General features: G+C 35.6%; 1 protein-coding gene across 3 annotated transcripts in view; it reads right to left on the bottom strand.

Annotated features, from left to right (window-relative positions):
• Positions 1 to 2167: 2167 nt before the first annotated feature.
• The window catches only part of LOC121432070 (polycystic kidney disease 2-like 1 protein), a 31813-nt gene continuing 13607 nt past the window's right edge, over positions 2168 to 20373 (bottom strand). Inside the window, exons 7-18 of one of the 3 annotated variants that reach the window (XM_041629912.1) lie at positions 19773 to 19943; positions 19201 to 19382; positions 18692 to 18812; positions 17778 to 18010; positions 16801 to 16918; positions 15950 to 16128; positions 15137 to 15284; positions 14311 to 14406; positions 12498 to 12674; positions 11300 to 11377; positions 8977 to 9411; positions 7251 to 7356 (exon numbers count right to left, since the gene is read on the bottom strand). In XM_041629912.1, coding sequence (XP_041485846.1) covers positions 7258 to 7356; positions 8977 to 9411; positions 11300 to 11377; positions 12498 to 12674; positions 14311 to 14406; positions 15137 to 15284; positions 15950 to 16128; positions 16801 to 16918; positions 17778 to 18010; positions 18692 to 18812; positions 19201 to 19382; positions 19773 to 19943 — 2037 coding nt within the window. In that variant the 3' untranslated portion in view covers positions 7251 to 7257. Of the gene's footprint in view, positions 6329 to 7250; positions 7357 to 8976; positions 9412 to 11299; positions 11378 to 12497; positions 12675 to 14310; positions 14407 to 15136; positions 15285 to 15949; positions 16129 to 16800; positions 16919 to 17777; positions 18011 to 18691; positions 18813 to 19200; positions 19383 to 19772; positions 19944 to 20373 lie in introns of those variants that run through there. The other 2 variants (XM_041629913.1, XM_041629914.1) reach the window with 2 other exon arrangements.

Here is a 20373-nt window from a genome sequence, read left to right as displayed (position 1 = left end):
GCTTAATATAACCAACTTAGTCTTACAGTTACCCTCACTGTAACCTTTCGTAAACAAAGAACATGATCCCACTTATGAAAATAAATTAATGGCAGAAAATTTGCCTTTTAATGTTTTATGAATATTCTCAAATTTAAATTAATTCACCTTTTTGTGTTTTCGTAATTTAATTCTACAGGCATTATCGTAATATTTGCACCGTACAATGTATGTAAATAGTTTGTCTCTTTTTAAACTGTATGACTGCACTGCTATCTGTGTCATGCCTATGAGTAGGTATGGTATATTATCATTTCTTAATGTGTATATGGAATCTTTTGGAGACTTATTTATCATTATATTATCTCTTTCTGGCTGTTTGCTGCTAAAGCCAGAAAGAAAATAGCTCATCTTAACTTTACCACAATTTCATTTTGCTTTATTTTGAGCTAATGAAAGACAAAGATAGAAATAGTAAGTGGTGAATCATTCATTTCTTGAGAAGATTATGGTATTTCTTGAGAACATTTTTTGGAGAATATTTTCTTCAGTTGATTTTGCTTAAATATAAAAGACTGTTTTATTTCTTGAGAACTTATTTTTTTTCAGAAGAATTATTTTATTTCTTGAAAAGAAAGGTACCTCACTCATAATACAAAGATTACTTTTGGAGGTTGCGTTTTCACCAGCACGGCCCCCAAATTATGGAAAGATTTTCCATGACTGAGGGAACCCTGTAGAAAGCACTTAGGACGCTACAAGAAGCCATGTAGCTGATGAAATTTTATCCTCATCGATCTCAGAAAAAAAAGCGAAATATACTTAATAAAAACATACCGAATTCTATTGCTTTCATTTAATATTTAAGTTTTTTCAATAAATGATAAATGATATACAATATTCACAAACAATATGTACTTACTTTTTAATTACCATGTTTGTTTTTGTATTTCCCAGTATTTTCAAAAGCTTTGGAATTATATTCATAGTTTCTGTATTGTCAGTATTATATATTCATATCATTATGCTCTAAAAGAATATAATATTGCTACCAGATTCGGATATATTAACATAGAAATATATGATTTCCTGTATCATTTAGTGCATTGCTCTATAATGATTTTATAGCAGGATATGATACATGTATACTACTGAATCAGTAAATCTTGTCTTTTACTTTATCACTATACAACTGAAAAGTTGTGTATGATGTCATACAGCTACATGTATGCTTGGATTGTGTATTTTTCTGAAGTGTGATATAGTTTTTGCATTATACCATTTGTTTGGCAAGTTATTAAAATATGTATCTACTCTGTATGCACTTCGTGTGAAATTGAGTTTTTTTTCCGCTCTCTCATTTCTCTATTCCATCTCCCTTGTGCTGTACAGGTACCTCCCCCATCTTGTTTCATAAAACTTACAATTGATGGCCATTTTGTAATTACTTGGGACTTCCAAAGAAACCTTGGAATGGATTTTGATTTGTTGTACAATAACAACTATCAATCCGATTTTCCATTAATTGTCAATTATCAGTTGTGGGGGGGGGGGGTAGTCTCCAGACACAGACCTTTGGTTTTCATGCAATTGGCACAGTGCACAATACAGAGTCTGAAGAAGTGAGACTAAGATTCACTATGTACTGTGGATGCTTATTTGACAGAGTTTTGAGTCTAGTCTTTACTCTAGACATGGTTAGCTGTGTCAAATTATTTAAGTCTTTCTTTGCAGCCGGGGGGGGGGGGGGGCAGTCTTCAGGAATGAAGACAGACATATCATGGTACATACATATATTTTCTGTGAAATATTTCCATTTTCTCAGTTCAACTCCTCAGCTCTCTGTCTCTCATTTTAGAAAACTAGCAATTGATGGAAGCTTTGACATTGATTACAACATCCATGGAAATCTCAATTTGACTTTGAGCATTGATGGTAATTTACTAGTTTGCTGGGCAAACCCTTCGCTCGAAATACGGGTCTGAATGTGCAGCCTACTCATGCCTGTGTACTGAAGGCTCTCTCGCTGTATTGGAACAGCAAGTTTTGTATGTGCTAGTCTTTGCGTGGAGGCACACTTGTTGATCAAAGTTTCAATCAGGTTCTGTGCCTGCAGATTAGTAATTTACCATCAATCACTCTTAATGAAATGATGGAATTATAAAGAAAACACGTGTAACACAGAATATTGGGTACTATAACATATAGTTTTATTGAAGAGATAATTTGGGAGTACATGAAGCAAGTATATTGAATCTGAATAAGCACACTTCAGCGGCCGATTGCCTTAAACTTTATCATAAAAACAAGTGTTAAAAACTGAAAAATCCAATTCTGCCATTGACTCTGGTTAAAATAGCCAGTTATTTCTGTAGTAAAATATCTTTTGCCACAAATGTGTCATCAAGAGCACAAAATTCAAGGTAAATTTTCTGAAAGAACATGGGTATATTTCAAGGCACAGTGTAAGTTCTGATTTTGTTCATGCAACAATAAAAAAAATGCATTTGATTTTACAGTTCAAACAAAGGCAAATATTTAGAATATACCAAAATTTCAGCCAAATGTCAGCCAATTTGTTCTTCAATTCGGTCAAAAATAATTTCAGATCCTTGAAAAATCCACAAAAATTTCAGCCTGCAAGCATTTTCAGTATATTCTGTTGTTCAACAATTTGTTATGTGACATTGACTTTCAATTAACCAATTGGGTATTTTTCTGGACACAGTTTGCATGCCAGGCTACCGTTTTTTATAATCTGGCGATTTACAAAGGAAATAAATGTATTGGATGCATTCAAACGTCTTTAGAAACAACTTTCACCTGTTTGTTTTACTAAAAAAAGACCAAACAATAAAATTCAAGGTGATATATAACTTGCATAACATTTCATATTCAACAAATTTGAAACTTAACAAACTAGGACGGCTTTATCTAGAATTATTCTCTCCTTTTAAATGAAAATCCTCTTTACATCCAGAACAGTTCATTTCAAGGTTGAGTGTTGCTTTCAAAACTTTTTAAAGACGGCATTTTCAAATTATTTTTCTACATTCAATAACCTGTATAGAACGTTTTCAATTCAAAACTGTAATAGAATTTCCTTTCAGTTAAGATCAATGTTTAAAATAAGATAGCAGTAATATAGCTTTATCACACAGCATTTTTGTCTTTTTTTTTTACGGTACTTTGGTTCGTTGATAAAAGTTATAATGTGCAATCAAGAGGGGGTACACTTAAAACATCAAAGGTAGGTCTGCTTTTGTCATTACTTATTATTCCTAGAAAGGCATGTTCTATAAAAAGAATGAATACAAAATATGGACGGGACATTTTCAAGGTGTTATGCATGAAATCTCAATTTTGTCCAGTAAACTTAAAATTCTGGACATGTATATTCAACAAAGCTAACAAAAATGGAGAGATTCGCAGAAGACGTTTCTCTCTGAACAATACTTTCTTCAAGGTAAGGTTAAGAAAAATAAAAATTCCTTGGGTTTCAACGGACAATGAACAGGGCATCACAAATTGGGATGGGTTAATCAAATATTGGTACTTTCAATATTTCTTCGGATAAAAGAAACAAAAACATGGATATTCAAAAGAAAAGCTGCTTTCTGGAATAAACATTACATGGAAAATAATTTTAACTTCTAGGGATAAAGTACATATAGCTTAAATTTATTTTTGTTGGTATTTACCAGACAAAAAAAAGGATCTATGCTGAAGATGTGCAGCTTGTGCTTTAAATTGAATACAAGAAGCAACTACATGTATCAACTATTTACATTTTTTGTTTGTTTTTGTTCAGCTCAAATATGATCCAGCCTATATAACCTATATATAAGTCCAGAATATACCACATACACTTATTCATGTATATACTGTAGTTCTATGAACACCGACTACACCTGTGCATACATTCAAACTCATTTCAGCTCTTCATGTCTTTAAAAAGATGAAGATTGTTACAATCTTGTGCCAGCTAATAACGTACATTAATGCCATTTAAAATTTACCATACAATTCTTATGATTTTTTAAAATGATTTTAGTGATATCATTCTTGAGTATAGTACATAAAATGATCAGTTTCACATGAAAGATTCCCAATTAAAGAACAGTTAAATAAGAAATACCTGAAGAAAAAAATCATTTAAATTTGGACTGATGTTGATCACTGCTTTCATATATATTATTAATCTTCTCTTTACTGAGGTAATTTTTTGGGTCAACGTTTATGAATTTTAAGCAAAATCTTTGTGTAGTTTCAAAATCATTTAAAGTTGTCCAATTGATTTTTGTCCAATGAAGGAAAAATAATGTATGGTTTGAATTTGGCAAGTTTACACATACTATGCACTGCAAATATTTACAGGCAGACATAATGATTATACATTCAAGTAACTAATTAAAGGCTAGATCAAAAGTTTTAAACATTTACTTACTGGAATCAAACCTTCAAAACATTTTTTGTCGTTGAAAAAATCCTCCAATAATATACAAAACATTAAAATTTGTTCGTTTTCTTTGACAGGATATTGTTCTTATGCTCCTTTGTATAACATTAATTTTCAAAGTAAAATCTAGGGCCCTGTATCACGATGCTTAGCAATAGATCATAAGAAAATATGATTGATCATGCATTCACCACAATGTTAAATCAATCATAAAAATCAATTACATGAACAGTCACTAAGTTTTGTGTAACAGGACCTTTAGAGAACCAGGGCTTCGTAACACAAATGTTTGCAATCAATCGCTAAATACCATTGACCAATCAAGATCATTGTTGCATGCGCACTCTGTTTAAAATACTGACTGGGATCCAATCAGTGCGGTTCTTTCATATTTGCAATTCATCGTAAACCTTAGTTACAGAGCCCTGAACTAGTTTGTTAAGAAAGCTTGATCTTTAAAGAAATCTTACAATTGATATATTGCTCTACAAATATTTACAACAGATATAAAGCCATTAAAAGTCATATACTACATAAAGCTCAGAAATTTGGAATGGTACATGTATATCCACATTACAATGGCGAAAAAAGTTATTCAAATATCTTTTCGTGTTCAAAATACATTCTATTAATTTACATACTGATGAGAAATAAAGAGGTTGAAGAAGGCAGGCACAAAAGTTTTGGAAGAAATAGGGAAGATTGAGAGAATTTAGGAAGAAAAACCTACATTTTAATATACTCAAAGCGACTGTGATATATCAATACTTCATAGACAGCATAGGATACAACATGGGATAAGATTTCAGAATAAGAAACATGAAAAGAAGATCATTTGTTTTATAAACAGAGCATAGTATAAAGATTTACTAGGATGGATGGAATGTACACGTGTGGAAAAACAATTTTATTCCTCTCTTTGAAAACTAGACTATACATAAACCATGTATATATACATGTAGAACAGATAGAAGTGTGGCAAAATAGACATTAAAGAAAAGTACACATAACTAAAAGAAAAAAAAAAAAGAAAATATATCTCTTGAAAAATACATTTCCATCTTTTGCAAAACATAGGTCTGATGAATGTAATGTTTACACAGGTAAAAAGGAAATAGGATTAAAGGAATAGTTGTGGTGCAAATAATGCATGCTTGAAGTACGAATCTGTAAGCATTGAAAGAAATACAATGACTAGAATACATATATACATTGATAACTTGGCACAAGAAGGATAAAATTCACAAAATTTTGTAACCATAATAAATAAATCAATCCATTTTGACTCCATAACATTCTAATAAACATTTTTTGCCTAACACAAGTACTTCATTTTCACATGTCCACTGTTCTACAAATAATTATTTACATGTTCAATAAATATATTCTCTGTTCTCAAACATAAAAGCCTTTTCGTTTGAATTATTCAATATCATCAGAATCCAAACCAGCACAACCAAATATTCCTTAAAACATATTTTTGTTTGTTTGTTTGCAATACCCCCCTCCCAAGTGTTATTGTCTTCAAAAAAATTAATCAGTTTGAGACTGCCAGTTAATATGATTGTCAAATTAAAACATAAAATATACAAAACTCCTTACCTTTCCCTTAAAAAATTGTGCAATTTTAAAATAACTTGGCTGGCTAGGTTGGAAATTCAACTGTACTAACTCTGTATGTATTGCCCATGTAAAAACAAACAATCCACAAACCATAGTAGAAATAGTAATTCATTACACTGTGTTTTGTTCTTCAGTCTTCTATTGATCTCTTTCTTGTTCTTGGTATATTTGATTTGTATTAGCTCGATGTAATTCTAGTCCAGTCGAGTGGAGGATGGGTGTTGGATGGTTGAACAATTAGACATTGCTTGTGTTGATGGTGTGATCCTATAATATTAATAAAAAAACAAAAATAGCAAATGAATGCTGAGTTAATGAATACTAGAATAATGAATAAAAGAATGAAAATTTAATATAATCCAAATTAGGTGCTGATGAAAAATGGTAAATATGTTTTTCCCCTAAAAATATGACAGAAAAATATCCAAGTAGAGAGAAGAGAAATGAGATAGGCACTAAACAGGGGGAGACTTAAATAAAATAAAGAGGAGAGAAAATGGTAAGGACATAAAAAGGAAAAAGAAAGATAAATGAAAAGGGGAAAAGAGGAGGAAAATGGTACGATAAAAGGGCAAAGAAATGTTGAGATTCTCAAAAGAGAATAGATTATTTCCTTTAAAGTCGTTTATTCCATAATAAGGTTATTGTGGATGTTATCTTCCATAGTGAGTTACAATAACATGGTTAAAAGCATTCAACTTTACCCAAATAATTAAATAAATATAAACAGTAGTACACAAATCAGACTACACTGGTCAGTAAAACGATTCTGCAATGTTCTGTGGAAGATATCCAATATGGTGAATGGAGAAGGAAAAAAAATCATGTTAAGAAATTCTGAAGACTCTGGCCATTCTTGCTGAAGATCTACTCGTCTAGTACGAAAAAACAAAATTTAAATCATCAAATCATTGAAAAACACAACAACAACTGAACAATCTTGATTCAATCAACATATGTCATTCATTTGTAAATGATCGCACATTGAACAGCTAAGATATGTAAATCTCTCAATGCACAAAATGTGAATATTTAACGAGATACGTGCACCTCCAATAATAAACAGCTGGACAGAGCACTTGTACGATTGTCCCTTAACATCTGGATTTCAATCAATAAACAGAAATAAAAACCACTGTATTCCCTCCTCGTAAAGAGTTCCTTTCCATCACAGCACACAAACTTACGGCCCCAATTTAATCCTCGTCCTCGGAATACTCCTCGTCGTCGTCATCGTCGTAATCATCCTCTCCGTCGCTGGAATACTCTGAAGGTTCAGAGGAAGCATGCGATTCCTGATAGAGGGCAGCATGCAAGATTGAAGGTCAAAGATCATGAAGTAAAAATGAGAGACAAGATGACATACAGAAAAAAAAGATGATGAACTAGATTCCGAGTGTGAGCATCACAGCAAGCACGACAAACTTAGGTGATATAAAAGAAGATATTCACAGCTTTGCGCCTCTGATTCCTATAAAATTGTATTAATGATTTGAGGCCCACCATTATTCACCTCACAAAATCTTAAAAATAACTTTGAAAGCAAAATATGGCAAAAAATAGAACAAATTATGTGGCACTGGTAATATGAATTGAAACTCCCATATCCTTTCAAATTTAATACACAGGGCCGGTTTTCAAAGTGGGGGGCGGGCTGACCATGCAAAAAATCACAATCATATGGTCATTTTTACATTTTTGTACACGGTTTTGGAAAAAAGTGGGGGCGGGGCTGAAGCCCCCCAGATACAGGATTGTTTATTAATTAATTTTTTCCTATGATCACATTGTTTTGATGACAATGTAATAAAGCTTGAGTTTATGCAAATTGGAAGACACGGTATGTTGCAAGATAATTCAGGACATATTCTATTCTATTCTTTTTCTTTCTTACTTTTCTATCTTTCTAAGTGTGGTTCACAAAGTGCCAGAATACATCGTTTATCGGGCAGGGGAAGAATAAGACACTGTATATATAGTGCAGACTAAATGCCAAAATAGAAAAGGAAGAATAAAGTCTAGCATACTGAGGTGTATGCAAATAAGGAGATCATAAAGTCGTAGGTAAACAAGATGTTCATATATCATACATTACTTTACTCACAACTTTACAATACCTGGTCAAGTGCAAAGGAAAATGTGAAAGTTAATAAAGACACTCAAAATATTTGTGCAATGGGAGTAAAAAAGTGAGCTTCATATCAGCAAAAGGGCAGTAAAGTTCTTTTTTATTTTTGTGTTTATGGAACTGGGCAGCTAAATACCTGGTTAGTATGATGCCGACAGTCGTTTTCAAAATTCTGAAAAATGGCTTTATTGTACAGATTTAGTGTTGGCCAGTAGATGCTGGTTCAGAAACAGTTAGGAGCCGGGATTGGGACCGAGGTACCACAAAAGGTCTGTAGACCTTGAAGCACTATTGATCTGATTTTCAGAGCAACATTCCTTGATGCAACTCCTGCATATCTATTGTATCACAATGAGATGAATCTCCATGATACAGTAATACGAGGGACACTTGCTCCCAGGATGCAGCAGGGCCACTTATTTATTTCAAACAATCTTTATTGATCAAGTGACACACTCCACTCTAAACATGATCATCCAATCTCTTGCATGACGGTGTGACAAAACTCAAGACGTCGGTGCAAGCGACAATTGCTGCTATCAAAATATCAGTAAGGAAGACAAATACCGTACACACGTGCAAAATGTTAGAATGAAATAAACAAATTAACGTTTGTAGTGCTGACGGTGTAAAACCCCTGGATTCAGAAGTATAAACTTTTACATTAAACTGGAAAGACAAAGTGATTCAAATAGGGTTTGTTAATGTGCATGATTAAGTGATAATCTCTGTATGAACTCGGTGCAACTGCAACCCACACCACTCTCTTCAAATTGGAGGGACTTACAGCCGACATGACAGAGTCCGAACGAGGACTGAACACCCGGGATGCTGTTGACTTGGCGGTGGTAGCACGAGAGGATGCGCGGGAAGAGGCAGCGCGCGAACGGGCCTCCGACGGGGCACGTTCGCTCATCTGCGATTCGGTGCGAGCCTCCGATGGGGCCCGTTCGCTCATCTGCGAGACAGAGCGAGCCTCGGACGGGGCCCGTTCGCTCATCTGCGAGACAGAGCGAGCCTCGGACGGGGCTCGTTCACTCATTTGGGAAACAGAACGTGCTTCGGACGGGGCACGTTTGCTCATCTGTGAGACCGAGCGGGCCTCGGAGGGAGCACGTTTGCTCAGTTGCGAGACCGAACGTGCCTGTGAGCCTGGACGCAGGGTGGAAGCATTAGAAGCAGCGCGAGGGGACTCCTCAGAATCATCAGCCTTGTTGCTGTCCTATAGGATGAAAATAAAAACATAAGGGGAAAGGAAAACGGAGAGAAAAAATATGGTCAATGCATAAACTTGAAGAGGAAATAAATGAAACGTATTGGGTAAAATGTAATATTAAACATTTCCTATCAGTATCTGCTACACATATCTAAAAAAATGTTGAAATCAAAGAATGATACCATAGTTGGAATACCTTGGTAGTATTATCATTTACATGAATGAAACACATTTTTTCATTTTTTTTTAAGCATAGCATTGCAAATGACCACACAGCACACTTCTATGAACAAACACAATTTATTTGCCATTTTTATCCTTCAAACTGCAGGAATGGACTTTATTGTATACAGGTATGTTTGCACAAGTATATTGGCTTCAAATGCGGGACATGCATCTTACAGTTTTCCACAAATACTTTATTACTATGAATGTACATACACTGAGAATGTTAATTAATTCCTGAACACTCATTTGTCTTGGGTAGCCACATTACAGGGAGGGAATTTCCAGTGCATTACATCAAAGAACTGTACATACAAACTGGTTGCATCTTATTATCCGGAGGGGGGGGCACTTCCATTGACAAGTGGGGCCTTGAAAAGCATCCTAAACACATATTTTCCATTTTCTTTCCTTAGGTATTGGAAACAAAACGATACTCTTGGCAAGTTTCCTGAATTGACCCCCTAAACAAGTACAGCGATATATGTCATGGACGTCGGTTTTACCTTTACCTACATCACTGGGTTTAGTAAAGCCCCACCTCTCATCGCACAAATCGTACTCTAAACACGTAGTGTTGACTCTTGGGGCAAAAAGTACATCCTTTATACATGTAAACATTTTAGTCTTAATTTTTTACATCCTCGCAAATTTGACCCTAAACACGTAGCTTTCATAGCAAAAAATAGATGCCCTTTTTTCATTATTTCAGTGTTTTTGACACACTTAACACGTTACTGTATGTACGCAACATGCCCTATCCTGAAAAGATATCCTTTTTACATGTTTTTTGGTCGCGCATGGTATCCACTCATCAATGTAAGAGGCCCCCCAGGCTTATTATCTATCATTCTAAATATTTTCCCTATTCTCCCTAATGACACTACATGGCATCTATTCGGTCACATTTGAAATCCTATTGTAGGTCTACCAAGGCCCTGTTGCATAAAAGTTTACTTTTATGGTAACTTTGCCATCAAATGGTAACTACTGTACCATGGTAATGCCAATCGACAGCCAATCCAAATCAAGGATTCCATGCAAGTTACCACTGGAAGGCAAACTTTTATGCAACGGGACCCAGGACCAAATTATCACAAATTCACTGCATTTCAAAATGTCAAACTATGGTTAATGGTAAAAAGTGTAAAAAAAAAAAACAACAATAACAGAGGTGCAAGTTAGTTATACAAATGTAAAGGGGCTTTGCAAGAAACTTGCACTGAACTTCATCTAGGTTCTGTAATCAATCATATATTGTCCTACAACTGATTTCAACTGATCTATCTGTATCAAGTTGCAAATTTGAAATTGGCTACATCTTGCAATCAATTTAGATTAAGAAGGATAAAATTACTCACTGCATTCGATAATATTGTGATTTATTGTGATCATTAAAATTGGAATGCAGCAGACGTATAACGCACAGCTAGATTAATAGACAGCTCAAAAATATGGAAAAATCTTCCAGCTGTTTAAAAGATGAATAAACACAACTTACACAATTCACTAAGCTAGGCAAACATTTATGAACAGAGTACAGTACTTGATTAAGTACTGATCCATCAAAAAAAAATCAATATTACTCATCATACAAAAGCTTTATAAACATTGCAAATTACGATCAACCTCAGTGATTGGACACACAGCAACCATGTGACCTACTCACATCCATCGTCAAGGCAACCTGAGTGGATGATCGCTGCGACGTGGCTGAAGGTCGACGGCTAGCTCGACTGCTCGGAGCCTATAACCATTCATCGCAAGCATGTGAAGTAAGGCCATCAAATAGGATCGTTAGTATGTTCATTACTACACAGAAATATACATCGACGTTAACAATGAGCTAATTCATGATTGCATGGGAAGCTATAAATGGAATCTGATACATATTTAATGTAATTGTTCAAGTTCATTGCAGCTTCAAAAGGCTGTAGACTAAATATTTAACATGACATTTTACTATGAAATGAATACATGTATTAATAATGATGGTAATAATAGAAATAAGAATGAGAATGATTACGATACATAATAAATGCAGGATTACATAGCGCCGGTATCCGCCAAGTACCAGGACACATGGGCTGAACATGATTAATATTTGAATGAAAGTGAAACATTAGAAATCTAAATTCTTAACAGTAATGAATATATTTAAACTGCAAAATGAGGAATCAATGTAAAAATTATAGGGAAATCGATGCTGAATAACAAGAAAGTCAAAACAGTTATTGTGCCTCAAGACTTTAGCTCATATTTGATGCGTACATCTGAGGTGTGCTGGCCATGTTGACGAAGCTGTGAACCTGCTAATATAATGCTATGATATAAGATGCTGGAAACACTTTGCAAAACAAGGGGGTGTTTCACAAAGATTCTAGTGCAATCTAAAGAGTTGGCTACAATTTCAGTTGTGTGGTATGGAACTCATGACCGCATTGTTCAGATTATGGACTACTCTGCCGTACTTTGGCAAAGGGAACAAGTTACAAAAGTATCATTTGTTGTAAATGAGCAATGGGCGTCATAGGCGTCAATGCAATTTAACAGCATATTTTCTTCAATATTTTTCCATAGAACGATCATTTCTCCCCCAAAATTTCGCCTGAACGTGCAACATACAAAGGGTGTTTCGGAAACAACAATAACTCAAATTTGACTGATGTGTCACTTGCTTCCTTTTGCCAAAGTTGGGTAGTACTGCCTATCCATCGATCAGATCACATGTCAACATGGGAGCGTTGGCGTTTAGGCATGACTATAAGTCACACTTAACTCTTTGTGAAAATACCCCCCTAGAAGTACAAATGTATACTACATGGATATAAACCACCACGGTACACAAACCACCATCAAAACCTTACCGCGAGTCCAACTTGGTGAGAGATAGAGCTGGGAGGGCGAGATCTCTGGGAGCTCCCGGGACGGCTTCCAGCCCTGCGACTGGCCTGGGAGAGGGACGCTTCCGAGTCCCAGCGTTCGAGCTCCTCCCGGACGAGCTTCTCCATCTTCTCACGCTTGTCAACGTTGCCTTGCTCATCCTAAAAATGAGAGATAATATAAGAGAGGGTGAATAGATCAGGGTTTAAATCAAAATGAGCAGTGAATATGCACGAGCTTTGAACTCTTTCTCCTTTCTTCACCCTCTTGCTCTGTCATTTTTTTTGTCTGTGTCAACAATTTCAAATTAAGTTTGTACAGAATCCAATAAAATGACCACCTATGTGTCAGTATGTATTAATAAAATATATGTGTCAAAGGGTTCAGAAAGAAATTATGTAATTGCTGAGAAAAAACATCAGAATAAGCATGGCATTCGAACAAAATGTCTGGTCTTTTTTCAAGCATAATAACAAAACCTACAGTGTGAAGGTTTTTCAGAAAGTTCAGTTTATGTAACTGTACCTGGTGGGTGTTTCATAAAGCTGCTCATAATGTTACGATCAACTTTACGAACGACTGGAACATGTTCTTATGTCCAAAATGAATGACACAGGGATGTATCAACTAGCACAAGAAGGGGTAACCAGTCATTCGTATCTTACAAAAAGCTTTATGAAACACCCACCAGGGTCCCATCTTACCAAGGGTTACAAATGATCCGATCAATCGTAACTATGGACAGCCAGCAACGTCACCATCTATTATGCAGGTTTGTTCAAAATATCTTCTAGCTATGATGTATATGCATGCATTCATTGTTTTCTTGAAAATTCACTGCGCTTGTCTATGCATACAAAGGACATTGTGCAAATTTTTTGTAGAGAAATTTATGACATTGATGGATTTCCATAGAGTTACAATTGATCAGATCAATCGTAACTCTTTGTAAGACAGGGCCCAGATCTAGATCCACGCTGATACAGCGACACTTAATCTTGGTTTTACAGACTTTCTCATGAAATCAGTGTTTACTGCAACTACTTTCAGCTATCTTTAACTGCGGTGATTACATGATATGAATTACAGTAGAGGCTGGATTAGCTGACCTTCCATATGTCAAATAATCACCAAAGTCAGAGTATCAATGAAAACCAGAATATTCACAATATTTGTTATTTACATCTTTTAAGTTAAACAGATTTTTGTGGTACCAGGAGATTCAACTTAAGCAAATCCTCCTGAATCATTCCATTTCTGAATGGTGATGGAACAGCAACAAAAGTGAACAATTTAAAAATAAAGAGGGAAAGAGAGATATCAAAGAGCAAAATACACACAGTCAAAGCTCTTAGAGAATATTGTTTAATAATGGAAGGGAGAATGAAAAAAAATGCTCAAACTGGTAAGTGTACAAAGACATGTATGTTATTCTAATAGTGAAGTGGTAGTGGAAAGTGATTCAAACATTCTTCACTATAAAGGCCCTCTTTCTCCTCCTCCTTCCTCTACCCCCCCCCCTCCTCCTGTTCCCATTCATCCTCCTCCTTCTTCTTCCTCTCTGGTTTCTCATTCTCCCCCTGGTCATCTTCCTCCTCCAACTCCAATTCCTCCCGTCTCCCCCTTTTCCTTCTGATTTTCCAATACATACTATAAAATCAAGTTGTCCTCATCCCATAACGAAAAAAATCTTTATCTGAATATTCATCTGTCTCTACTCCTGCCCCCCCCCCCATCTCGTGATGTTAGTTTCAAATTATCACATCAATCTGTAATGTTAAGACACACTTTTTCTACCTCATCTTCATCCATCTCGCTATACTGAGATGCGGATGAAGAAGATCGTGGCAGTCCTCCAGTTCCTTGCTTGTAAGCCATCTTGATTTCACGCTCCTTATCAGGTCAAAGGGCATGCAAAGGATCATGGGTAATGATGAAGAAATGGAGTCATGCAGATAGGTTTCATGCAAGCATGTATTATGATAATTTTTCTAATAACATAATTAATAAATATGAGTGGAAGGCAAAAAGCAAGAAACATATATTTGCATTTAGCAGGAATGAGAAGCAAAAGAAAATGAATGCTTGTGTAGATATGAAATTAATGAATGAAATACTGTATGAGATGAAATATTTGTACAAGCAGAGCTTATACTTATAATATATTTGGCATGTTGAGGTCGATATGAATGATAATAATTGCTTTGATAATGATGATGCTATCAATGCTGGTAATGGTGAAGATGATGACAATGATGATGATGGTGATGTTGATGATGATGATGGTAATGATGATGGTGATGATGACGATGATGATGGTGATGATGATGGTGATGATGATGGTGATGATGATGATGGTGATGATGGTGATGATGATGATGATGGTGATGATGATGGTGATGAGGATGATGATGATGGTGGTGATGATGGTGATAATGATATTAGTGATGATAAAAATGATATTGATGATGAGGGTAACGATGATAAACATGATGATAATGATGATGTTGTTGACAATAATTGTAGTGATGGTGATACTAACAAGGATGATATGATATTGATGACAATGAATACAGTGATAATGACAAAGATAATGATAAAAGCTTGAAATCTAATCACTTACCTCGGTAATCGAATCAAGCAGTTTGCCCATGGTCTCACGACGTTTCAGCTTGGCTCGTTCCATTGCTTCCAGCTTGACCAAGACGGCATCAATCTTGGACACGATGCTACCGATGGAATGCTCCATACGGTCAACACGGCGGGACAGACTATAAGGATTTCCAAAGAAATGACAAAACAAAAATTAAAATATAATATACACTTTGTGATACTTATCATTGAGAAAATCACAGCAAACAGGAAAATAAGTTGCCTTTCCCCTTAATAGATTTCAGCCATGGCAGTGCGAAGGAAACACCAACAAAAAGTAAACATGCATAGCCATATGTTTAAAATTAAATCACCTTCTCCCATCTCTTGCAAATTTAATCAAGTTTATTACCAGTATGCCTTTAACATCAGATTTTGTGCTATAAATGGCCAACACATTAACTGTATATAAATCTTTTTTTTTTTTTGGGGGGGGGGTGGCTGCCTTGATATAGTTGCAGCATTACAATATAAAAATCAATTACATAGTTATTTTGTTGGTTTAGTTTTTTGTATTCCTGTGAAGTTTTCTGACATGCTGACCTCTGATTTTGTTGGGAATAGACACACAAAGCCATCTGATTTCAATCAATTACAGAGAAATAATAATAATGAAGTTTCAACTGGAATAAAATGTATAAACATTAAATTTCAAATTTAAATTCATGCTTTTAAGCAACTTTTAGTTCATCATGCAAATTCAAAATATCCAGCAGATTTAGAATCACATACCCAGGGATCATAAAGATCTAGAAATAAGAGAGTTCTATTTATGATCACTTACACAACAAATTCCTCGTAGGCGACCCCGCCGCCACCACCACCGCCGCGACGGCGACCACCACCCTCCTCATCGTCGTCGTCATCATCGTCATCATTGATGCTCATGCGGCTACGGGCAGTGGTCGGACGGTGGTTGGCCTTGGCGTCTTCCAACTCTGCCAGCTGATTGTTCAGATCGGTCTAAGGAGAGATAAAAATGAAAACGTATTCCACTTTTTTTCATCAAGAAGATACACAGTTTATGTTAGAAATAAGCAAGGTATTCAGTCAAAGCAGTCCTTTTCCAAGCTATGATGATACAAGTGCTCCTGTGTGCTTTATCTGCATGAGCGATTTTCAGTACAATTCATTTTTCAATAGTTTCAGTTCAGTTAATTCACAATGTAAAACTTGTTTAAACCAAGTAAGAAAATATCAGATCTAGATCTCTGTTGATAAAACAATTCCTTTTCATTTCAGAACACTTTCTCTCAAAGATATTGTTATTTTCAACCCATTTACATTTTCTTTATTAAAGACTACCTGTCAAAAATGCAAGAGGAAAATTCCTTGAAGAATGTACAGTGACCATTCACCTCCCCCCCCATCCTGACATGATTCGTCTTCATATGAATAGGTGTAATTCCTCAAATTATTTAGACATGAGTAGTTCAAAGATGGCGCAAAATAGGGGTCAGATGTACAGAAGGCGGATTATCTGATGGAATTGCCCTTCATAAAAACATGACTGCATCGATCAAATAGAGTTATCTATCAAGGCACAGTAGCACATAATGTAAAGCAACGAACAAGAAAAGCCACCCATAGCACAATCATATTCAAGTTTCGGTAGCTTATAACATGTTTAATTACCTTCTGGCCTTCCAAGTCATGGGCCATCTTCATCTGTTCTTCAGCATCGAGGACGCGATCACCATCGACATCGTACTTGGCAAACACAGCCTCAATCTCAGCATCGGCATGGCCACGGCTAAAGATTCAATATCAGCAAAAAAATAACAAAGGGAGTTAGTACAGGAGTTTAACTTCACGTTGCCAACCTTGATAAACAAATGATAAATTTTACAGATGAGCACAATTTCTGATTTCTTAGCAAAAAAAAATTGCAAAATTCTAACATCTCAACACTACGAAAATACCCACAAGTTAATGGATACTCCAGTCTAAATACATTTTTAAAAGTATTGAACATCATATAGTTTTTGCAGAAGGCATCTTGTCTTGATATTCAGTAAAATGTTCTCTCAACCAATAAAGTGCATAAATTTCAGTAGCTTGTAACAATTATCAGTGAAAAAACATTTATCAGAAATATAGTCTTCCAAATGGTTCTGCAAAACAGGTAGGAAAGAAACTGCATTTCCAATAGGACCCAAAGGAGTGGTTAAATAAATTACAAAAACATCAAAATAAGATTCAAGAATGATTTACATTTAGAGGTTTTTTTTTGTTGCAAATGCAGAATGGCCGGTAGATGTGCAAGATGCTAAATGAAACTCTCCCAAGAGTCCTGTTACACAAAGCTTAACAATTAATCCTATATCATTTTTTTATGATCATGCACAGCATTTGTATAGCACTATATATCTGTCAAAGACATTCAAAGGTGCATTCTTGGAGGAGCCAGCCAATCTGGGTCGCCTAGAACAGCGCTTCTCAAAAGGTGGGCCGCAAAGGTCTCTCAGGTGGGCCGCGAGAAGCTCGACTGAGCCAACTTTGCTCTAATTATTTTTCACGATTAATGGTTCATTGTTGTAAGTGCAATCAATCGTAACAAAGATATTCTACAATCAATTGCATAGGCTTGTTATACAGAGTCCTGGACTAACCATTTGAGTTCCTGACGCCATTCATCAAAGTCCAGATGTTGATCGGCATTGTGATCAGCATGAGCCAGGGCCTCCTGGATGTCGGCGATCTTATCTCGCTTGAAATTGATCTTACCGACCATCTTCTCGTAACCCTTCTTGAAGTAGTCAGTGATCTCGAACTCGGACTTCTGAAGGGCGATGTCGGACTTGACTTCGCTGTAGGTATCGTTGATGATGGCCAAGAACATGTTCTATAATGGGGAAATATCATAATTATAACAATTTCAGATTCAAGGACTAATCTTTTTTTGTTGTCAATAATAACTGTTGCATAATAGAAGTTCAAATTGATCACACATTATAAAGAATAGGTGTTGTTGATGATGGCCAAGAACATGTTCTATAATGGGGAAAATCAACAATCTTTTATGTAAGGATAATCTTTTTTGTCAATAATAAGTGTTGCATAATAGAACTTCAAATTGATCACACATTATATAGAATAGGTTTTGTTGATGATGGCCAAAAACATGTTCTATAATGGGGAAAAATCAACAATCTTATATTTAAGGATAATCTTTTTTGTTGTCAATAATAAGTGTTGCATAAAAGAAGTTCAAATTGATCACACATTATATAGAACAGGTGTCGTTGATGATGGTCAAGAACATGTTCTATAATGGGGAAAAAATCATAATCATAACAATTTTAGATTAGAGGACCAATCTTTTTTTGTTGTCAATAATTAATGTTGCATAATAGATGCTCATATTGGATGCACATTGTACAGAATGGTAAATTTGACTGCAAATGCGATAGACCTACAAGTGCCTGAAAAATTGGTGTGACCATTCTTGGAAGCATAAAGAGCATTATCGCAAACAACAGTCACTCTGGGAATCAAATGACAAAAGGCTGAATCAAGAACCTACCAACAGAACGAAGAAGACCACGAACACATAGGTCAAGAAGAAGATTGGCCCCATGAATCGATTGGCAGCCTCCAACTCATGGAAGTTGAAATCTCCAAGGACGATACGGAACAGTGTATAGCTTTATACAAGATGGAGAAAAAAAAGATTTAATGAAGATAATAATTTGTACAACAAACGTTACATCAGTGGAGACAGGTAACTCGCTGTTTACCAAAGACATTTTATTTTTAGCTTTCAAAGAGAGAAGATGATTGCCGACCCCAGAATTGTGAGTAGAGATGGCAAATTTCTGTAATAAATTAACATTAGCGGAGCCAGTGAACTAAACTGTTCTTACGAAAGAAATGCCTATTCATATTTTTATGAACAGTGTGGCGAAACAGGTCTGTTCCACGACCCAGTAAAAGTTTATTGTATAGTGTCAAAGGCTCTGATGGAAAACATTAAAATAATTCCATTGTAAAATGATTACGACAAAACGATTGATTACAGAAGTGATAACTTACATGCAGGAACCGATACTGCTGAAGTCCTTGATCTGCGTCCCAAAGACCAGGTAACCAAGCTGCGCGTAGGCCATGAAGATGATGGCAAACATGACGGTGAAGCCTCCCACGTCCTTGGCACAGCGGGACAGGGTGGAGGACAGCTGGGTCATAGTCTTGTTGAAACTGATGTACTTGAAAGTCTGCAAAGTGAAATAAATCAATGATAAGAATTCAGTGATATTTGTACCCTTTCTAATACTGACCACACAAACAAAAAAAAGATGTAACAAAAAAGCTTTGGGGACAAAACACAAAATGCGGCAAATTTTTGTTTGGTATAGCTTAATCATTGGAAAAAAGGTTTATCTGTTGGACAAGTTTTGGTGGGAGAAAGATTTAAAACCTCCATTTCTCAACGCACGTAAAGTTTCACAAGTTTAAACTGTCTACATAATCGTCAATTATGAGAAGACCGGGAAAATCTACATTTCTGTATCTGACGTGATGTATAACTTCTAATTTCCATTATGCATAGAGTCGACTACACTAAAGTCTTGAATTATTCTCAAGTTTTTAAAGATATTTCTCACCTTAATCCAAGCCAAGAAGACATTGACAGCAATGATGTTATTAAATAGATCTTGCCAATATCCCATGTATTCAAAATCAGGGTAAATATCAGGCTGGGCAAGCAGTCCTTCAATGAGGTTGGCCACCGTCAGGTAACGGTAGCAGCTGAATGCCACACAAACGATCGAGATCTGAAAACAAGGCAAAAAAAATAATGAATTAAATCCCTGTGATTGCAATGGATGAAATGATTGAATAATCTTTATATCGGAAAACTACCTGTTTTAATTGCAGGTTACAGTAAGGTATTGTCCTTGACCATTTTTTTTTTTTACAAAATTCCATCCAGAGTGCAAAGTCAAGTGCACAACATGTGCTTTAAGATCTCATTAGGAGGTTTCGAGTTCAGAGTTGACCTTTCTTGGAGTTAGTGTTGGGAACTATTCATATTAAAGACACACATGACATTATGCAAGACCAGGGGGGTGTTTCACAAAAAATTAAGTGTGACTTAGAATTGCACTTAAATTCCAAGTTGTCTGTGGCATAAAAGGCAGAATAGCATTGGTCAAATCATGCTATTAGAGGATGCACACTACTGCACGCTAATCCGTAAGATTG

Source organism: Lytechinus variegatus, chromosome 18 (genome assembly GCF_018143015.1).
Source record: "Lytechinus variegatus isolate NC3 chromosome 18, Lvar_3.0, whole genome shotgun sequence".
Classification (NCBI taxonomy): Eukaryota; Metazoa; Echinodermata; class Echinoidea; order Temnopleuroida; family Toxopneustidae; genus Lytechinus; species Lytechinus variegatus.
Note: the sequence above shows the minus strand (reverse complement) of the source record. Positions and strands in the feature narration are given on the sequence as shown.